The sequence below is a fragment of the Podarcis pityusensis genome (genome assembly GCF_964106645.2).
Source record: "Podarcis pityusensis genome assembly, chromosome: 13".
NCBI classification, from domain to species: Eukaryota; Metazoa; Chordata; class Lepidosauria; order Squamata; family Lacertidae; genus Podarcis; species Podarcis pityusensis.
In genome coordinates this window covers 29,298,887-29,316,390 of record NC_138038.1, presented here as the reverse complement: position 1 = coordinate 29,316,390, position 17,504 = coordinate 29,298,887, and the positions used below count along the sequence as shown (strand labels likewise).

General features: G+C 42.4%; 1 protein-coding gene across 1 annotated transcript; it reads right to left on the bottom strand.

Annotated features, from left to right (window-relative positions):
- Positions 1-6,343: 6,343 nt before the first annotated feature.
- LOC308461524 (olfactory receptor 6B1-like) lies at positions 6,344-7,350 on the bottom strand (the record flags this gene model as incomplete). Its single annotated transcript, XM_080978521.1, has 1 exon — positions 6,344-7,350. The coding sequence occupies one exon, from the start codon at positions 7,348-7,350 to the stop codon at positions 6,412-6,414; it is 939 nt and encodes a 312-aa protein (XP_080834647.1). The 3' UTR covers positions 6,344-6,411.
- Between the last annotated feature and the right edge of the window lie 10,154 nt (positions 7,351-17,504).

The window sequence follows — 17,504 nt, the reverse complement described above, 5'->3', positions numbered from 1 at the left end:
GGAGTAAATGATCACAAACAAGAGTTTCAAAGAACTGCAAAGCAAATAATAATTAGATTAAGTGTGGTGTAGAATTCGACTGGCATCATGCGATTCACAATTTATGATTACCGTTATGTATTTTGTGAGTCATTCATCTCCATTTCCTCCTTCTTAGTAGGTAAAGAAAATGGAGGGGAGGGTACCTCATGCAAGTATTGATAACTTTGGCTGTTTACTTTTATTCCTGTCTCCTTGATCCACTATAGTATTCCGTTAAAGGAATCCAGGGCCTGGATCCTGTCCGAAGTCCGCTTGAGGAGCTAGGGCTTTGTAAGGTTTACCCTTATTGACTTCCTGCAAAGGGGGCAGGAGTCTGATATAGTCTAAGCCAATGCCTAAGCCAATACCACTCACATTTCTGTAATTCAATAAAGTTGTGGCCTAAAATTTTGCCAATAACCTTAAACTAAAATTCTGTGTCCGTATTGCCACACAATAACCAAGCCTCAGAAACATACCATTGCACCCTATAATCTGTGGCTTGGTCTCTCTTTATCCAAAGTTAGTTCTACTCAGAACAGACACAATGAAATTAATGGACACAACTAATTTAGATTCATTTATTTCAATGAGTCTAGTCTACACTGTAAATTGCTTTAACATTTTTTTTTAATCTTTTCAAATTCTTTTAGATTTCTTTTACTGTAAAATTAATGAATGTTAGAATGATGTCAGAATGAAGTTAAGTGGTTTTAGCAGCAATGTTATAAAGGTGTATGTAAAAATGGACTGTTAACAGGTGAAAATCCAAAGTTAAAATATATTAAATTAAAGGATTAAGATAAAAACAAAGTGGGAAAGGAATTGCTGAATTAACTAATAGAACTGGAATACAAAAAAGGGAGGTGTGAGGAGGTCAGGGAAGCAAGGAAATGAAATGTAAGGCATGGAAAGATTGATGTGTTTTTTAAGTGTTTTTTATCTTTTTTCTGTATTTTCTATTTTTTTCTTTTCTATTTCTTTTTCTTTTTTTTCCTCTTTTTATTTATGTAATCTTTTCTTTGAAACTTTAATAAATATCATTTTAAAAATAATAGATTTCTTTTACTGTAAGTGGTAGAAATATACTATGCATCATGCAAATACCTGACTGCATTGTCAATATTAATTCATATCCCCCACTTACTTTAGTTGCAGTCATGGTTTCCACTTGAGGTCTACCCCAGTGTTGTTTATGATGCACTTACATGGCAGTGCTGCAGAGTTTCTTAATGATCTTGTTGAGTTTATTTCAAAGTCGGTGCACCCCCACAAAAAAGCACCAAAATTTATTTTTGGTTCACCACTCCTGATATGAAAGAGCAGCAGTCTGTTATTACTTGGCCTTTAATATATCCTCAAATCCTATTCACAAACATGGGCTGGACCAGTTTGACTGCACACATGGGTAAAAGTAAATGCACAAATCATTAATCCAAGTGTGTTTTCTAACTATGTAATCATTACATCCCTTCCAAAATATCACAGATGAAAACATGAATGCTCTTGGGTACTAATAATGTGTCTCCCTTGAGATGACTGCCTGCATCCACCCTATCTGGCTACATATGGGTTGAGGGGAGTGCTCCTCAGCAATAACCAACAGAGCTCCTAAACTCTTGATATGTGACCAGGATAAGTCTTAATGGCTTGGGCACTCATTGTGAGCAATTGGCTACTTCCTGGGTCCTAATCTGCATTGACACTATAGTAGATGCAAATGTTAAAGTCCCCTCCTCATATGAACCCACAAATTTTGGCTCTTGCATACTTCTGCATCTGAAGGCCATCCCTCTATCATTTATGTACACATTCTATGTCCCAATCAATATGTGTAGTGGTTTGGGAGGTCCTGCATTTGTGCCATACTCTCAGGAAAGAGAAATTGTGAAGAGGACTGGCAAAGTAATTTCTTCCTATGATGATTTTGCCAGGGCCAGGCTCCATACTCTTAAATGGAGAACATGATTGCTCTAGACACTATTATCACAGCAGAAATCACATAGTGTGGAAAATGGCAATATGTACTTTCATGTCATATAACTGATGTTGTTGTTGTTTAGTCGATTAGTCGTGTCCGACTCTTCGTGACCCCATGGACCAGAGCACGCCAAGCACTCCTGTCTTCCACTGCCTCCTGCAGTTTGGTCAAACTCATGCTGGTAGCTTCGAGAACACTGTCCAACCATCTCGTTCTCTGTTGTCCCCCTCTCCTTGTGCCCTCAATCCTTCCCAACATCAGGGTCTTTTCCAGGGAGTCTTCTCTTCTCATGAGGTGGCCAAAGTATTGGAGCCTCAGCTTCACGATCTGTCCTTCCAGTGAGCACTCAGGTCTGATTTCCTTAAGAATGGATAGGTTTGATCTTCTTGCAGTCCATGGGACTCTCAAGAGTCTCCTCCAGCACCATAATTCAAAAGTATCAATTCTTTGGCAATCAGCCTTCTTTATGGTCCAGCTCTCACTTCCACACATCACTCCTGGGAAAACCATAGCTTTAACTATACGGACCTTTGTTGGCAAGGTAATATCTCTGCTTTTTAAGATGCTGTCTAGGTTATTCATTGCTTTTCTCCCAAGAAGCAGGCGTCTTTTAATTTCGTGACTGCTGTCACCATCTGCAGTGATCATGGTGCCCAAGAAAGTAAAATCTCTCCCTCCCTCTATTTCTTCCCCTTCTATTTGCCAGGAGGTGATGGGCCCAGTGGCCATGATCTTCGGTTTTTTGAAGTTGAGCTTCAGACCATATTTTGCGTTCTCCTCTTTCACCTTCATTAAAAGGTTCTTTAATTCCTCCTCACTTTGTGCCACTCCAGTATCCCTGCCAAGAAAACTCCATGGACAGGCATATAACTGATAATTTTGATGATTTTCCATGTGGAATTTAAAGGAAATAGTTTTTTCTGAAATTCTGAGGTTGTCAATTCCAGTTTCTAAAATCTGCACTCCTTTATGTCAAAACTAACTGATCTGTAATATTCTGGTATAGGTTTTCTTTTTTCTTTTTCCTTTTCTTTTCCTGCATGTTAATAGCATAAAAGAATCACTAGGAGAATATTGACCGTTCTACCCAGGCCCATTCACAGTAAAACCAGAAGGAACAAATCAGTGGTGGACTTTGGTTTTTAAATTTTCAGCGGCACTCTGTGTAAGGCCAAAAATTTGCCTTCTATTCTGCTCAATTTGTGATGTTATAATTGCAAAGACCTACAGTACCCTCTAGTGTCGGTGCCCAATGCAGTGGAACCAGTTGCACCCCCTGAAATCTGCCTCTGAACAAGCTGTGAATGAACACAGAGGCCCAGATGTTGGAGTAAGATAAGCCCCAGCTACTCCTCCTCCCTTTCTGTTTGGTCTTCAAAAAAGAAAAAGAAAAAGAAAAAGAAGTTTACACTCAATTTCTATATTCTAATCATAATGTCTCATACCAGCAGGTTTCAGTAATGCCCATTAGGTCATATCTGCTATCCTTTATTTAGAGCACAATTTCATCTTGCTTGTTTCCCCTACTCTGTGCATTCTTATAGAGACCACTATTCATTTATACATCTCAGAATTTCTTAGTTTTTTTTTAGAATTCCCACACAACAGTAGTGCTGAATATTTTTCTTTATCTTTCATGTTTTAGTTCAATGTTATACATTGCTTGCAAACGAAGAATTAAAAGTTTCGATATCCACTCTCTGTCCAACATTTTCTCCCTTAATGTATTTCTCATTGATGTTTGGTCACATATTTTTAATAAGGGTCAAGCTGGGCCATATATATTAGCAGTTTCATTAATGCTCACTTTCTTGCTTTCCTTGTGTGTTTGGTGTTTTACTTTTGTTGTATTTCAGCACACTACAAATTCAGTCTCCTACAGGGATATATTAACAGCTTGCTTCTAATTGTTGAACAAAGAAAGCTCTGCAAATTCTGTGGATACACTAAGGCCTTATTATTCTAACTTGACTCCTCTGAACCCCTGGGTATTCTGTGGTTAACTCTTTTGTGTTTTCTTTATTATTAATCCTAACTTTGTCAATTGATACTCCCTCCAGTTACTATTTTAGACTTAAGCATCAACTCGATATGTGTCCTGTATACATAATCAAAGCCTGTAATTGAATTATATTGAAAATCAACATTGTCCTTTTCATAAACTATTAAAGCTTCACTTTTGGGACCAGAGAGCAATTTGGTCATTTCAGTGTCTTTCACTTGGAACTTGAAAGCAAAATCACTGGGGCCAAGAATCCTTTAGGGATTAAGTTAGACATTTGGGCTTGATGGTTCAGAAGAACAAGTCATGTAAGTCAATACAGTAGAATAATGCTAAAAAGGCAGAAGAAGAAAATCACATCTCACCCTACTCACACTTTACATGCATATAGCTGCTTTTGCTAAAAGGAAAAAAAAGTGCTTTGTCTGTATTAATTTTATATTATATTATTTTCTCCCCCCCCCCCATTCTGTACAGGTAGACAAAGCTGCTTGAAAAAAGATAGCAACATTGACAATGCCAGTGCAAAACAAAGAGTATTTATAAAGTGACAATCACAAAGCACAAATCATGGACAATTAAAAGAGAACCATATCTTGTTACATCTCAAACACCATCAGAAATAAAACGATATTTAGATGATCCTTAAGCTAATAGAGAAGAAGCAAGATGTTTCATAGCTTGCCATTCAAATGGCACAGTGTGTGTGTGTGTGTGTGCGCGCGCGCGCGCGCTCTGTGTCATTTGATTGATTATGTGGGGCAGGGCTTGCCTGTCCCCCTCAATACTTTAGTCAAGTTGGCACCCTGCTACTGAGAAATTATTTGTGTGTTTCATCATCCCCTGCACCTCAGAGATGAGGGAACACAGACCAGGGCCTTAATTGTTGACCATAATAGTTGACCTAAACCTATTGGTAGGTCCACAGAGAAACTGGTGGCCCATGACATCTTAGGTTCCATGTAAGTTATGAAGGACTAGAGAACATCAGGCCTGGGGGGACTTCCCACAGGTCCAAGTCCCTTACATGCATGCTTTTTCTGGCTGCAATGTGCCCTTAAACTGTGATATAACTTCTTGCTCACCTAGAAGGAGCAAGGAGATTTGTGGTGCGTGTGCAAACCTTTAGCATTTGCGTGGCTGGAATGTAGGCTGCAATACAAAGAGTCATAGCCATTCCCCTGCCCATTTTTGCAGCTAGTTCTGCCCAGTGTACAGCCATATAACAACGAGCTTTATTAGAGTTCAATGATGCATTCCAGCTGGACAAAAACACTCAATGGGGGTGCAAACCAGGGCTTGTGCCCACCTTCAAAGCTGACCCATATAGACTATAGTAAAGTTAAGGATCTGGTCCACCAGCCAGACCCAGTTACCAACCTCTGGGAAGCAGCAGGCAAATGATCACACTGCACTATGCAGGATGAGCACCTCCCTGTTCAGGGGAGATGTTAATTCTGTGCTCCTTTGCAAGCAGCTTCTCTCCTGGGACGCCGCTTACAAAGGATCACCTTGAATCATGCAACATCAATATCTCCTTTGAGGGCAGCACTGAACTTTCATGGAGCACCAGGCCTTGAGGGGCAGGCCTCGGGCAGGAAGAAGAGTCAGGCATCAGATGGGAAAACTCAATGGAAAGGCTGAGACCTCCCATTACCTCTGACTGCAAGCTCTTTCTTTCCCCAGAAGATGCAACCAGAGGTCATGGTTTTCCCACCTGATGCCTGACTCTCTTTCCTACCTGGTGCCTTACCCCATGACAAGGCCTCACCCCTGAGGCCTCACCTTCTGTGTATGCCCAATTTGGCTCAGGACTCAGCTTTGGCTCAGGACTCAGGGCTGCCATATGTCTTCTTTTTCCAGAACACATCCTCTTTTTCGTGGGTTTGTAAAATGAGAGTCGTCATAGCGATTCATAGTTAAAAGTAGAAGTCGACAAATGTGTCCTCTTTTTTCTCTTCATAATATGGCAACGCTAATAGATGACTTTAGACAAGCCAATATTTTTGCAAACTGCTTTTTATCTGTAGTGTGGGGTTACGCAAGAGAGTTACTGAATCAACTCTTTCTGGTGATCTCTATAAAATTTATAAAACAACTAGACATGGTTTGTTTTTTTCTATTTATTTTCTCTGAACAACAAGAAATGGGGATTACCAAGATAATAAATGTAAAATCCTGGAGGCCTTCTTCTGGCCATCCTAACTAGCTCCTTCCAACATCATTCTTACCATAATGGTAGTCATATAATAAGGAGAAAAGGAATGGCCAGGTTATTGGGCTGGGTTGCTTTTCACTTACTTCCCATCCCACTGGCAGAGACTCCTGACCTTGGACAATGGAATTCTTCAGACTTATATCTTCTTGGTTTAGAGAATCCCACCTATCTTGATTTGGAAGGGCAGCATTATTCTGAGCCGAGCCAGCATTTTCTGCCCAAATTTTTCTTCAATGTCTCTTTTACTTCTTTATTTCTCAGACAATAGATGAGAGGGTTGAGAGCTGGCGTGACCACAGCATAGAAAATGGACACTATTTTGTTGAGATTAAAGGGATGAATTTTTCTAGGTCGAGCGTACATGAAGACTGTTGTTGAAAAAAAGATGATGACCACAGTGAGGTGTGAAGCACAAGTTGAGAAGGCTTTTTTCTTCCCTTGGGTTGTGGGGATACGGAAGATTGAATTGATGATAAAAAGGTAGGACAGAATGGTAACAGACAATGGGATTAGGAGGATGACCAAAGCTAAAATGAAATCGACCAACTCAGCCACTGACATGTCAGTGCAGGAGAGGTTGAGTACAGGGGAGATGTCACAAAAAAAGTGATTAATGACCCCAGGCCCACAAAAACTCAATCTAGAGATGAAGGTGACCTTGACCAAGGAGATGGAAAAACCACACACCCAGGAGAACACACCCAGTTGGAAACATAATCTATGGGTCATGATAACTGGATAACGAAGTGGGTTGCATATGGCTACATAGCGATCATATGCCATGACTGCTAGGAGGACACACTCAGTGCACATAAGGGAGATAAAGAAGTAGAGTTGTGCCATGCAACTCTCGAAGGAGATTACTTTGGTCTGTGACCAGAAGTCTAAGAGCAGTTTTGGAAGTGTGACAGTTATATACCAGATTTCTAAGAAAGACAAGATTCCCAGGAAGAAATACATGGGCTTGTGAAGGTTCCGGTTACCTTTTACTACAGAGATAATAATGAGGTTCTCCGTGACTGTTAGTATATAAGTGATGAAGAAGACCACAAAAAGAAAACTCTGGATCTCCAGCTCAGCAGGAAACCCCAGGAGGATGAATTCAGAAATGATAGTTTGGTTCTTCATCTCCAAATATATCTGTAATAATGCAAACCTAAAGAATAAAATGGCAAATCATGATATTTAGTAAAGTAAAATATACAACAGAAAGAATTATTAATTTTAGTAGTATTAGTCACATAGGGCACATTACAGCCAACTAAGCATTTTGAATTCTCACTGATTACATTAACAGAGCAATCCTAAGTGGGACCAGGGAAGAGTGGAATGACAGATTCACCACTGCATCCCAAGCCTTGTCAGCTTACCTAAAGGTGATGGAATAGTTCTTTCTCCAATTACTCTGTGCCAGCTACAGGTCAATGCAGCTGAGGAGCCCAAGGATCAGGTCCCTTAGGGTAACCCCAAGCTTTGGATAAAGCAGATCTAATGCCACCATTGCCCAAGTCTGAAATGTCCAATACCAGGATTTCCCACTTGCTACCACCAGCAGAGGCTGTAGCTTTTGGCATCGCAGTGGCTCCTACCATGGTCGAGTTCTCCACCAGCAGTTTCCTGCTCTACTAGAGGAGAGGCACCCCTGCACCACCAAAGTACCCCCTTCAGTCATCAACATTGTGGGCAGAGGAGCTGTAGGACTGCTCTCAGAGAAAGAGTTAAGCACAAACATTTCAGTAATAACTTAATACCTAAGCTTCAGCAGTGAAATACCAGCATGCATTATAACAATCACCTTTATTGACATACTAAAGTATACAAGCCAAAGCATAAAATTGGCATCTGTTCAGAAAAGGGCATACAGTGGTACCTCGGGTTACAGATGCTTCAGGTTACAGATGCTTCAGGTTACAGACTCTGCTAACCCAGAAATAGTACCTTGGTTTAAGAACTTTGCTTCAGGTTGAGAACAGAAATTGTGCTCCGGCAGCGTGACGGCAGCGGGAGGCCCCATTAGCTAAAGTGGTACCTCAAGTTAAGAACAGTTTCAGGTTAAGAACAGACCTCCAGAACAAATTAAGTTCTTAACCTGAGGTACCACTGTTCTTTGAAGTAAAACTAATAAGAAGGTTAAAAGTGCCTCTCAAGTCTTATAGTTTCGTGACATCTCTCAGAAAAGGTCCTGGAAAGGTCAGGGCAATTTAACCTTCCTTTCAGCATGGAGTTTAAATATTTATCACAGATTTTAAATGTAAAATGGGCAGTAAAATAAAACATGTGCAATGGTTTTGACCTGTTTTATATTGCAAGAATAATGCCTTTCTGAATATGGAATTTTTGAGAATCTTCTGTGCAGAATTACAGGTGGCATGATGTGAAATATTGCAAGGGGAAAAGCTTTTTGTTGGTGAGGGGTCATATAGGTGATGTATATATGGAGTGGCCTGACCAAGCAAAGGTAGAATCCCTAACCCCAACAGAGAGCAAACCTAGGCAGTATGTCTAGAAGTCCTGGGCTATGCAGATGACAAGAGCCTCTCTCAGCCTCACTGATGTAGTCCAAAGGAAAGCAGAGCAATACATTTGACACCAGCTTGGCTGCAGGAGTTGCCAGAAGGCAGCAACAAGGTGCCATCCAACTGTCTTAGGCACTCCACTCCAGATTTGTGTAGGGTTTACTCCTTAGCTTAGCCTTTATTCTCCTGAAGAAATCCCCTTACTTCCCTCTACAGAAGTGTTTCCCAACCTTGGGACTCCAGCTGATTTTGGACTACAGTTCCTATCATCCCTGACCACTAGTCTTGCTAGCTAAGGATGATGGAAGTTCTAATTCAGGAGCTCCTGTCTGACAACTACAACTTGATTTGTACAATTTTCCAGTTGAATGGGGATAAGGGAGAGAAAATCAAAGAAATAAGCAATAAAGTTAAATCTGTTTCCTATACTTTAAATTGAAATGAATAAGTCCCATTAATGTTCCCCCAATAAATAAAAAGCACAAAAACAAACAATTTATCAACAAGACTGATTAGATAAATAAGGCCATTATTGCATTTGGTATTTGTGTGTCACCGAACACACAAGGTCTGATAGTTTTCTACTCACATTTGCTTTAAATCGTTCCAGAATCAAGCATAATAGTTTCATAGGTACCTATGTTGTGGCTTCAATATTTTTGCTCTGTGAATAAATCTAATAATGCATTTATTTCATTTTGTCTATGGCCCAATTGTAACAGTCAGCTTGCTTGTCATATTTTTTTTTTCCAGTGGCTAGATACTGTAGATGTCTTTCCTTTAAATAAAGTCCCCTGGCTTTCTGAAGACACACCAATGAGTGCATCTACTAATGTGTAATTAGTTAGCAGACAGTCTCTCCAACCTGACACAATTAGCTGGTGTGTGGGTGTGGGTGTAGGTGTAGGTGTGTATAAAGGGGATAAAGGATACAATAAAGTCTTAAATGAACTTCTGCCTTGGTTTTGCTCTAAAGTATTCCCTTGGTATTAATTTATCCAGTTTAGTCTAATTTAAGTCAGTAATGATGGCATAAAGGTTAACCCTTGTTCAGAGCATTTAATATTATCAATAGAGTGAATATGCTACACTTCTGTATTTGCCTAAGTGTAGAGTTCTAATTTTCATAAATGTTCATAAATAGTTTAATAGATTTAGATCTATGACTTGAGAGTCTGTACTTACGGTACTTTAAAAGCACTTTTAAAGCTCTACCTCTCATTTAAATCAGAACCAGGGAAGGCAGGGAAGGCAGTGAATATCTTATGTGAGTGTCTGGAGGCAGTTGGAGGATGGATGGCAGCTAATGGATTGAGGTTGAATCTCGACAAGACAGAAGTATTGTTTCTGGAGGACAGGGTGAGGGCAGGTTTGGGGGATTCCCTGGTCCTGAATGGGGTGCCTGTTGTCAGGAAAAAGCACCAAGGCAAAAGCCAGCTCCAGATGGCTGGAATGCAAAACAGTGCAGATGTACTGTTGGAGAAAAGGTGGAGCCTATTCTCTGTACTGAGCACCGGATGTTAGCTCAGTGTGTCATATGACCTGTACTGGAAGTACAGGGGAGGAGTGTGTGACTCTTCTGATGGAGTCTGAAGGGAACAGTCACATTTCTATGTACTGTTGAATGACAGGAATAAAACATGTAGAGAGGACTCCTGTCTGTCTCATTTCCCCTCCCTGGGAGAATGCAGGGAGGGAGGAAGGAGGAGGGTGTGTCCTGCTCACGTTTGAGGAGGATCGCCGGGGTTTGTTTACCTAGCCTGCCGGGAGTCACAGACGGACGGTAAACAACAGTATCTCGCTCAATTGCCTCGGGGGAGGCCAGGTACCTCTGCCTGTGAGCTGATGAAGATACTGACATATGGTAGCAGAGGATGGTTGCGATTCATCAGACATCTGCATGAGAGGCTGGTGGATTGTCCTCCTCTGCTCCAAGGAGGAAGAGAAGCGTCTGAAAGAAGCCAGAGGCTCCACAGACAGCTGGTGGAAAGAAGAGGTGTTTTCCAAGCAACGGAGCTCAAGGTATGCTGCATTTCGGGCTAAAAGTGTGAACGCAGTCTGATTAATTCACTGGTTCACGGGGAGCTGCGTTTTGGAAAAATACAGCTCCGGGAGAAGAGGCCTGCAGCTTGGAAGCTCAGCCTGCATTCCACAAATTCTTGTGGTTGATAAGATGTCCTATTGAAATGCATTGTTGCTAGGTAACGGAAAGTTGGAAAGTTACTGGCAGAGGGGCTAGACTGTGATTATGAAGCTTGAGAAAAGCGAAACAAAATCAGAGAATGTTTCGGCTACAAGTTTACGTGCCCTTGGAAGGGACTTTCAATAGCAGCCTGAGTTTAGCTGCCAGGTGCAAAAAGCGTAAACAATTTGCAGTTTGCTGCGTGAGAAAGGAAAAAACAACTGTTGGATTTTACAGCTTGTTTGAAAGTGAGAGAGGCTTGGCTTCAAAATGGATGCCAGAAAGGGGGGAGACTTGCCTAACTCATCTCCCCTGACCAGAGACAGTTATTCATCAGGGTCTGGATGGATAACTACCCCAGAAGGGGTGAGCCAAGATGATGCTGGCCAAGTTCCTAAGAGCTCAACGAAAGCTGAGGAGAGCTTTGACCCCAGAGGGGAGAGTGCAGGAACTGTGGCTGTTGGAACTGTTGGTGTTCCTGAACAAGGTGCAATGGGTGTTGCTGACAGGGGGAGGGAAGAACAGAGTTCAAATCTCCCCACTGATGATGCTACTGGGAAGCATGGAGTAGCATTGAGTGCTGTCCGATGCTACAATTGTGGACAGACTGGGCATCTACAGCGAAACTGTAAGAAGCCGCGCCAGTCAAGAGGAGCAAAGAGCAGCTCTACGAAGCCTGAGGCGTCAGGCAAAAGCCGTTCCAAGTGCCAGGTGAAACCTGCAAAGGCTATGATGGCGAAAGGAACCACACCAGATGTTGGGAACTCCTTCATAATTGACACGGGCTCAACGGTTCATATGTGCCCGCACAGAGGACTATTTTCGACGTTGAGGAAGCAAAGCTTCACTGTGAAACAGCCCAACGGTCAGGAGTTGGAAGCGACTGGAATTGGGACTGTGTATCTTGAGAGTCTGAACTTGACTATAAGTGATGTTTACCTGGTTCCAGAACTGAGATTTAATCTGCTGAGCGTGTCGCAGATTGCAAAGAAAGGACTGAAACTGTCCTATGATGCTAAAAGCTGCAAGATCTACAAAGATGGAGAACTGTTTCTTACTGCCAAAGAGAAAGATGGACTGTATTTGTTGACTTTTGATCAAAGTGATTACATGAAATGTAATTCTTCTGTTTCTAACGAAATCTCTCTTGCAGGCGTGACCAGTGTGAGCACCAGGAAGGTGACGAAGAAGGTCGACAGAGCATTTCAGCGGGTGTATGCTGATGTGATTGGTCCTCTAGAACCATCTAGGGGCAGTGCAAAATATTACCTTTTGTGTGTGGATTGTTTCACTAATTATTCTTGGGTTTATATGATGGAGAAACCGCAAGAAACTTTAGAAAAGTTTCAGGAGTTTTGTGACAAGGTTAAAAATATGCATGATGCTAACATTGATTGTCTTTTCACAGATGAGAAGCAAGTTTTTCTGTTACAGAAGTTTCAGAAGTTCCTGGGTGGAAAAGGGATAGACCACAAAGTTTCTGTTTCGACCGAAACGTGGAACAGGGGGGTCTGTGTGAGGGTGAACAAAGAATTGCAAAAGGGGATGAATGCGCAATTGCTGAGTTCACATTTGCCACATGAATATTGGGCCGAATCGCTAGCGTCCTATCTTCATGTGTGGCTGAGAAAAGTCTCAACAGAGTTGGGATGTTCTCCTTTTGAGAAGCTGTTCAATAGAAAACCTTCTGTTGCCTATTTTAAGGTTTTCGGGTCTCATGTGAGAACAGAAGCTCCAGGTGGAGTGAAGAATGCCAGAGGCATTTTTGTGGGTTATGAAAAAGGTCTCTACAGAGTAATTTTGTCTGAATCTGGTCAGGTGATTCTCACAAAGTTTCTAGAGAATGCTCCAGAGCAAGAGCGGGTTGTAGAACACACATTTCCCACAGGTGGCAATTCAGATGATGATGATGATTTTTCTGATGTCACAGATTACAGTGGTACTGATGATGATGACAGTGAGAGCTCAGAGAGTTCAGTTGTAACAGTCATTGAGAGAAAATCTCACACAATGGATAGACCTTCACAGGTGAAGGAAGCACCACTGATTGCTACTGGTTCTCAACAGAGTCCAAAGGTTGAACCAGTGAGCACAGAGGATCAGAACCTCATACGCAGGTCTGAGAGAGTTACAAAGGGTGTACCACCAAAGAGGTACTCAAAAGAGTTTGCTAACTTAGCTGTTGCATGTGTTGCTATTGTTAAAAACTCAAAGCAGGTTGAAGCAGTGTCTAAGTCAGAGACAAAGACACAACAGAGGGTAGCTAGCCAAGGTAATGCAGAAGCACTCATTCCTTGGAAGCCAGACAACCAGAGAGGTACACTGGTGAAACCAGTGGTGGGGAGTTCCAAGGGTGGAACTGAAACAACAGGGGACTGTTATATGTATAACAACTGTTTGTTCTCTTCTCTGGATCATGTTTTGCCAATTGATGCTTTTGGGGGAGGATGTCAGGAAAAAGCACCAAGGCAAAAGCCAGCTCCAGATGGCTGGAATGCAAAACAGTGCAGATGTACTGTTGGAGAAAAGGTGGAGCCTATTCTCTGTACTGAGCACCAGATGTTAGCTCAGTGTGTCATATGACCTGTACTGGAAGTACAGGGGAGGAGTGTGTGACTCTTCTGATGGAGTCTGAAGGGAACAGTCACATTTCTATGTACTGTTGAATGACAGGAATAAAACATGTAGAGAGGACTCCTGTCTGTCTCATTTCCCCTCCCTGGGAGAATGCAGGGAGGGAGGAAGGAGGAGGGTGTGTCCTGCTCACGTTTGAGGAGGATCGCCGGGGTTTGTTTACCTAGCCTGCCGGGAGTCGCAGACGGACGGTAAACAACAGTATCTCGCTCAATTGCCTCGGGGGAGGCCAGGTACCTCTGCCTGTGAGCTGATGAAGATACTGACACCTGTGTCCCTAAAGGAGCAGGTGTGCAACCTGGGAGTCCTTTTGGACTCACAGCTGTCCATGGAGGTGCAGGTCAACTGTGTCCAGGGCAGCTGCCTACCAACTCCATCTGGTATACTGGCTGAGATCTTACCTGTCTGCTCACTGTCTCAGCAGAGTGGTACATGCTCTAGATATCTCCTGCTTGGACTACTGCAATGCTCTCTATATGGAGCTACCTTTGAATGTGAATCAAAAACTACAACTAATCCAGAATGCAGCAGCTAGACTGGTGACTGGGAGCAGCTGCCAGGGCCATATAACTCTGGTCCTAAAGGATCTACACTGGTTCCCAGTATGTTTCTGAGCACAATTGCAAGTGTTGGTGCTAACCTTTAAAGCCCTAAACGACCTCAGCCCTGTATATCTGTAGGAAAATCTCCACCCCATCATTCAGCCCAGACATTGAGTTCCAGCACCAAGGGCTTTCTAGCTGAAAGAAGTAAAGCTACAGGGAACCAGGCAGAAACGTCATATTTGGTGCACAGTCTTGATTCAAAATGGCACCTGACATCCAAACATTGATGAAGGCCGGCACTCCCACCTGGAAACCCCTCGTGCTGAGTTTGGAAGCATTATATAGATAGGTGGCCAAACCATTACTTCAAAAATGGTGAAGTCATGCCAAAGTGAAGTTTTGGGCCTCCATTTTGATTCAAACTGGCAGCTGACATCCAAACATCATAAAAGATCACTGCCCCTACCTCAGGATCCGAGATAGATATGGAACTTGGTGTATGATTTATGTAATATGGTCAAGGACAGTCTGGAAGTTTCCTGGGAGACTTAGTTTTATAATACAGTAGTACCTTTGTTTATGAACTTAATCCGTTCCAGAAGTCCGTTCTTAAACCAAAGCATTCTTAAACCAAGGTGTGCTTTCCCATAGCAGCGGGGGACTCAATTTACAAATGGAGCACACTCAACAGGAAGTGAAACATGTTCTTATTCCAAGGTAAAGTTCACAAACCAAAGCACCTACTTCTGGGTTTGCAGCGTACTTAATCCAAGTTGTTCATAAACTAAGCTGTTCGTAAACCAAGGTACCACTATACTAGATTCAAGCACAGTGTGGAAATCGACTGTGAACACCTACCTAAATCTCATCTAAATAAATACTAAGATGATGACATGTTACAATGCACACAACTATAAACTGTCTCTACCCAAGTACAAGTGTTTGTGTGAAAGAGTGTACAGTGGTACCTCAGGTTAAGTACTTAATTCGCTCCGGAGGTCCGTACTTGTGGTAACCAATTGACGGAAACCAGCCGTCATTTTGGGGTGCAAGGCAAAGAAAAACACACACAAAGGCAAATATTTCCATGGACGGAGGGTAAAAAGCTCCTTCCTCTCTCTCCTCCGATTTTATTATCCTTTGTTCTCTCCAGCCGCATGGCTGCATTCCAATGTCTCACGTTACCTCATCCGGTCAAGCTTTAACCCACCCACAAACCATATAGGGTTACACTGCCCAGAGGGGGGGGGACATAACTCCATATGAGGTCATGCATTCCAATACATTGTAAAGCTCAGAGTGCTGGTCAGCCGAGGTCAGCAAGGCACCCTGCAATATTACAAGCCTTTACCATGGCTATGACTCCCACATGCCCTCTTTCTTTATTTATTTAATCAGAGTCATATATGTCAGTACCAATACGGTTATATCGAGCGCGATAGGCGACTCTTGTGAGACCGGAAGCGGGCCGCGGACTGGAGAACCATGCAGTACATACAGAAATTAAAGAAGGAATACATTGTATACAGCAACACAAAATAATGCAAATAACTACTATAATGATCACTAAAATCAATAAATGTCGAAGCCAACTTCCATCTGGAAGCCAAGAATATAACCATGCCCATGGATCAACGGAAGGAGGGGGGGCAAACGGATTGTGGGCTACCATGGTTTCCATATGGTCGATTGTCGCAGATATGCTGACATTATTATCAGGAATAAACATGCAGCAGTGAGAATGAACAAGCGCACAAACTCCTCCTTTTGAAGCTAAAATCACATCCAAAGTATAACGATTCTGTAAAACCACTTCTCTCATTGCAGACACCTCCTGGTTGAGTTCCTTCAAAGCTTTTATGGTATCATTGAATAATCCTTCAGTCCAATTTGCTAGCCGATGGAGGTCCCTATAGTTCATTGCTGCACCCACTGAGGGCAGCAAGGCTCGAGAGACCTGGGTACCGATATATTGATTTATGGGTGAATTTACCTCCCGACGATTTCGCAGTCTAAGAGAAGATGGTAACTTATCAACCTTATACAACAATGGAACCACGAGACCCAATGTACATGTGCCTGTGAGGTTTCGAGGAATGGCTTTGTATGCTTTTTCGCCACAAAGCAACCATAACTCTCTTTGGAGTAAATAGCTGATATTACTACTCTGTTGGGACCAATTAAAGGCTGCAGTAAATAAGGAACTGATATGAAATTGCTCATCTGTGGTATTTGCTAAGCCAGGGATAGAAGAATTCAGACGCCAATTTGCATGGTAGGTTTCTTTCCTAGTTTTTAGCCATGCACTGGTATCGCTTCTAAAGCACTGAGATTGGTCACTGTATGTTCCTGTAAGAGAACAAGAGCTATTAAACATGAATTTCAATGTATATTGACAGTTTGGATATATGCCCCATGATTCTTTCCCCTCTTTAATTTGAAAACAAATGGGGGCAGGCTCATGGAGGGTCAATTGTACTGGGGGCCAAAAAGATTGCTTAGGGGATATAATATTTGTAAATTGAAAAGATCCATTGACAGGCACATCATGAAGCATTATGCCTGAATGACTGGCAAAGGGCGGCATGTGCATACATAACCAACATTTAGAAGCATGCAATAAACTGGTAAACATAATCATATCTTGTACAAAAATATTATTCCTCCATATCTTATGATAATTTTCTACCCTAAAAGTCTTATTCAACAATGCTGTTCTTATAGTTCGAGAGTGGCTGAGCCGTGGATGCTGCCAGCCAGAGTAGGATTCAGGCGACAGCTGCTTGCCAGCCGATAAGGTGAAATATGGTGGCTGCAACTGGATTGTGTCGTCTGCTTCTCTTCCTTGTATAATGATGCAGCAAAAGATGGCAAGGCAAATGGTTAGGAAGGCGCATCCACGGTTAAAGACTCGCCATGGCCGCACGCATCGAGCTGGAACCCACAAAGGCTTGTCCTCGACGTCCACTGCCGCTTACCCTCGTCCCCACGTGATCAGCGGGACAGGTCCATGCCATGTGGGATCGGGCAAGCGTCGGTACACCACCAAGGGGCAGGGGAGTGCCTCCTCCTTCCTAAAATGCAATTAAGCGGGGGTATGGGTCCTAAGATGTGGACATAAAAATATGGTTAAGTACAAAAAGAACTTGGTGAACAGCCGAAGGGATATCCGCTGTTGGTATGCTTCGGCCGCCAAGCTGTTTAAGCAATAGTGTTTTGAACGTCAGGTGTGCTCTTTCCACCTGTGGAGTTAAAGGGTATGCCATGAGTTAATTTCACATTCCACAACATACAAAATTCTGAAAATGTTTTAGAAATATATGCTGGACCATTATCAGTTTTGATACGCGCAGGTTTACCCATGACTGAGAAACAGCGGATAGTGTGCTGAATGACATGCCGAGC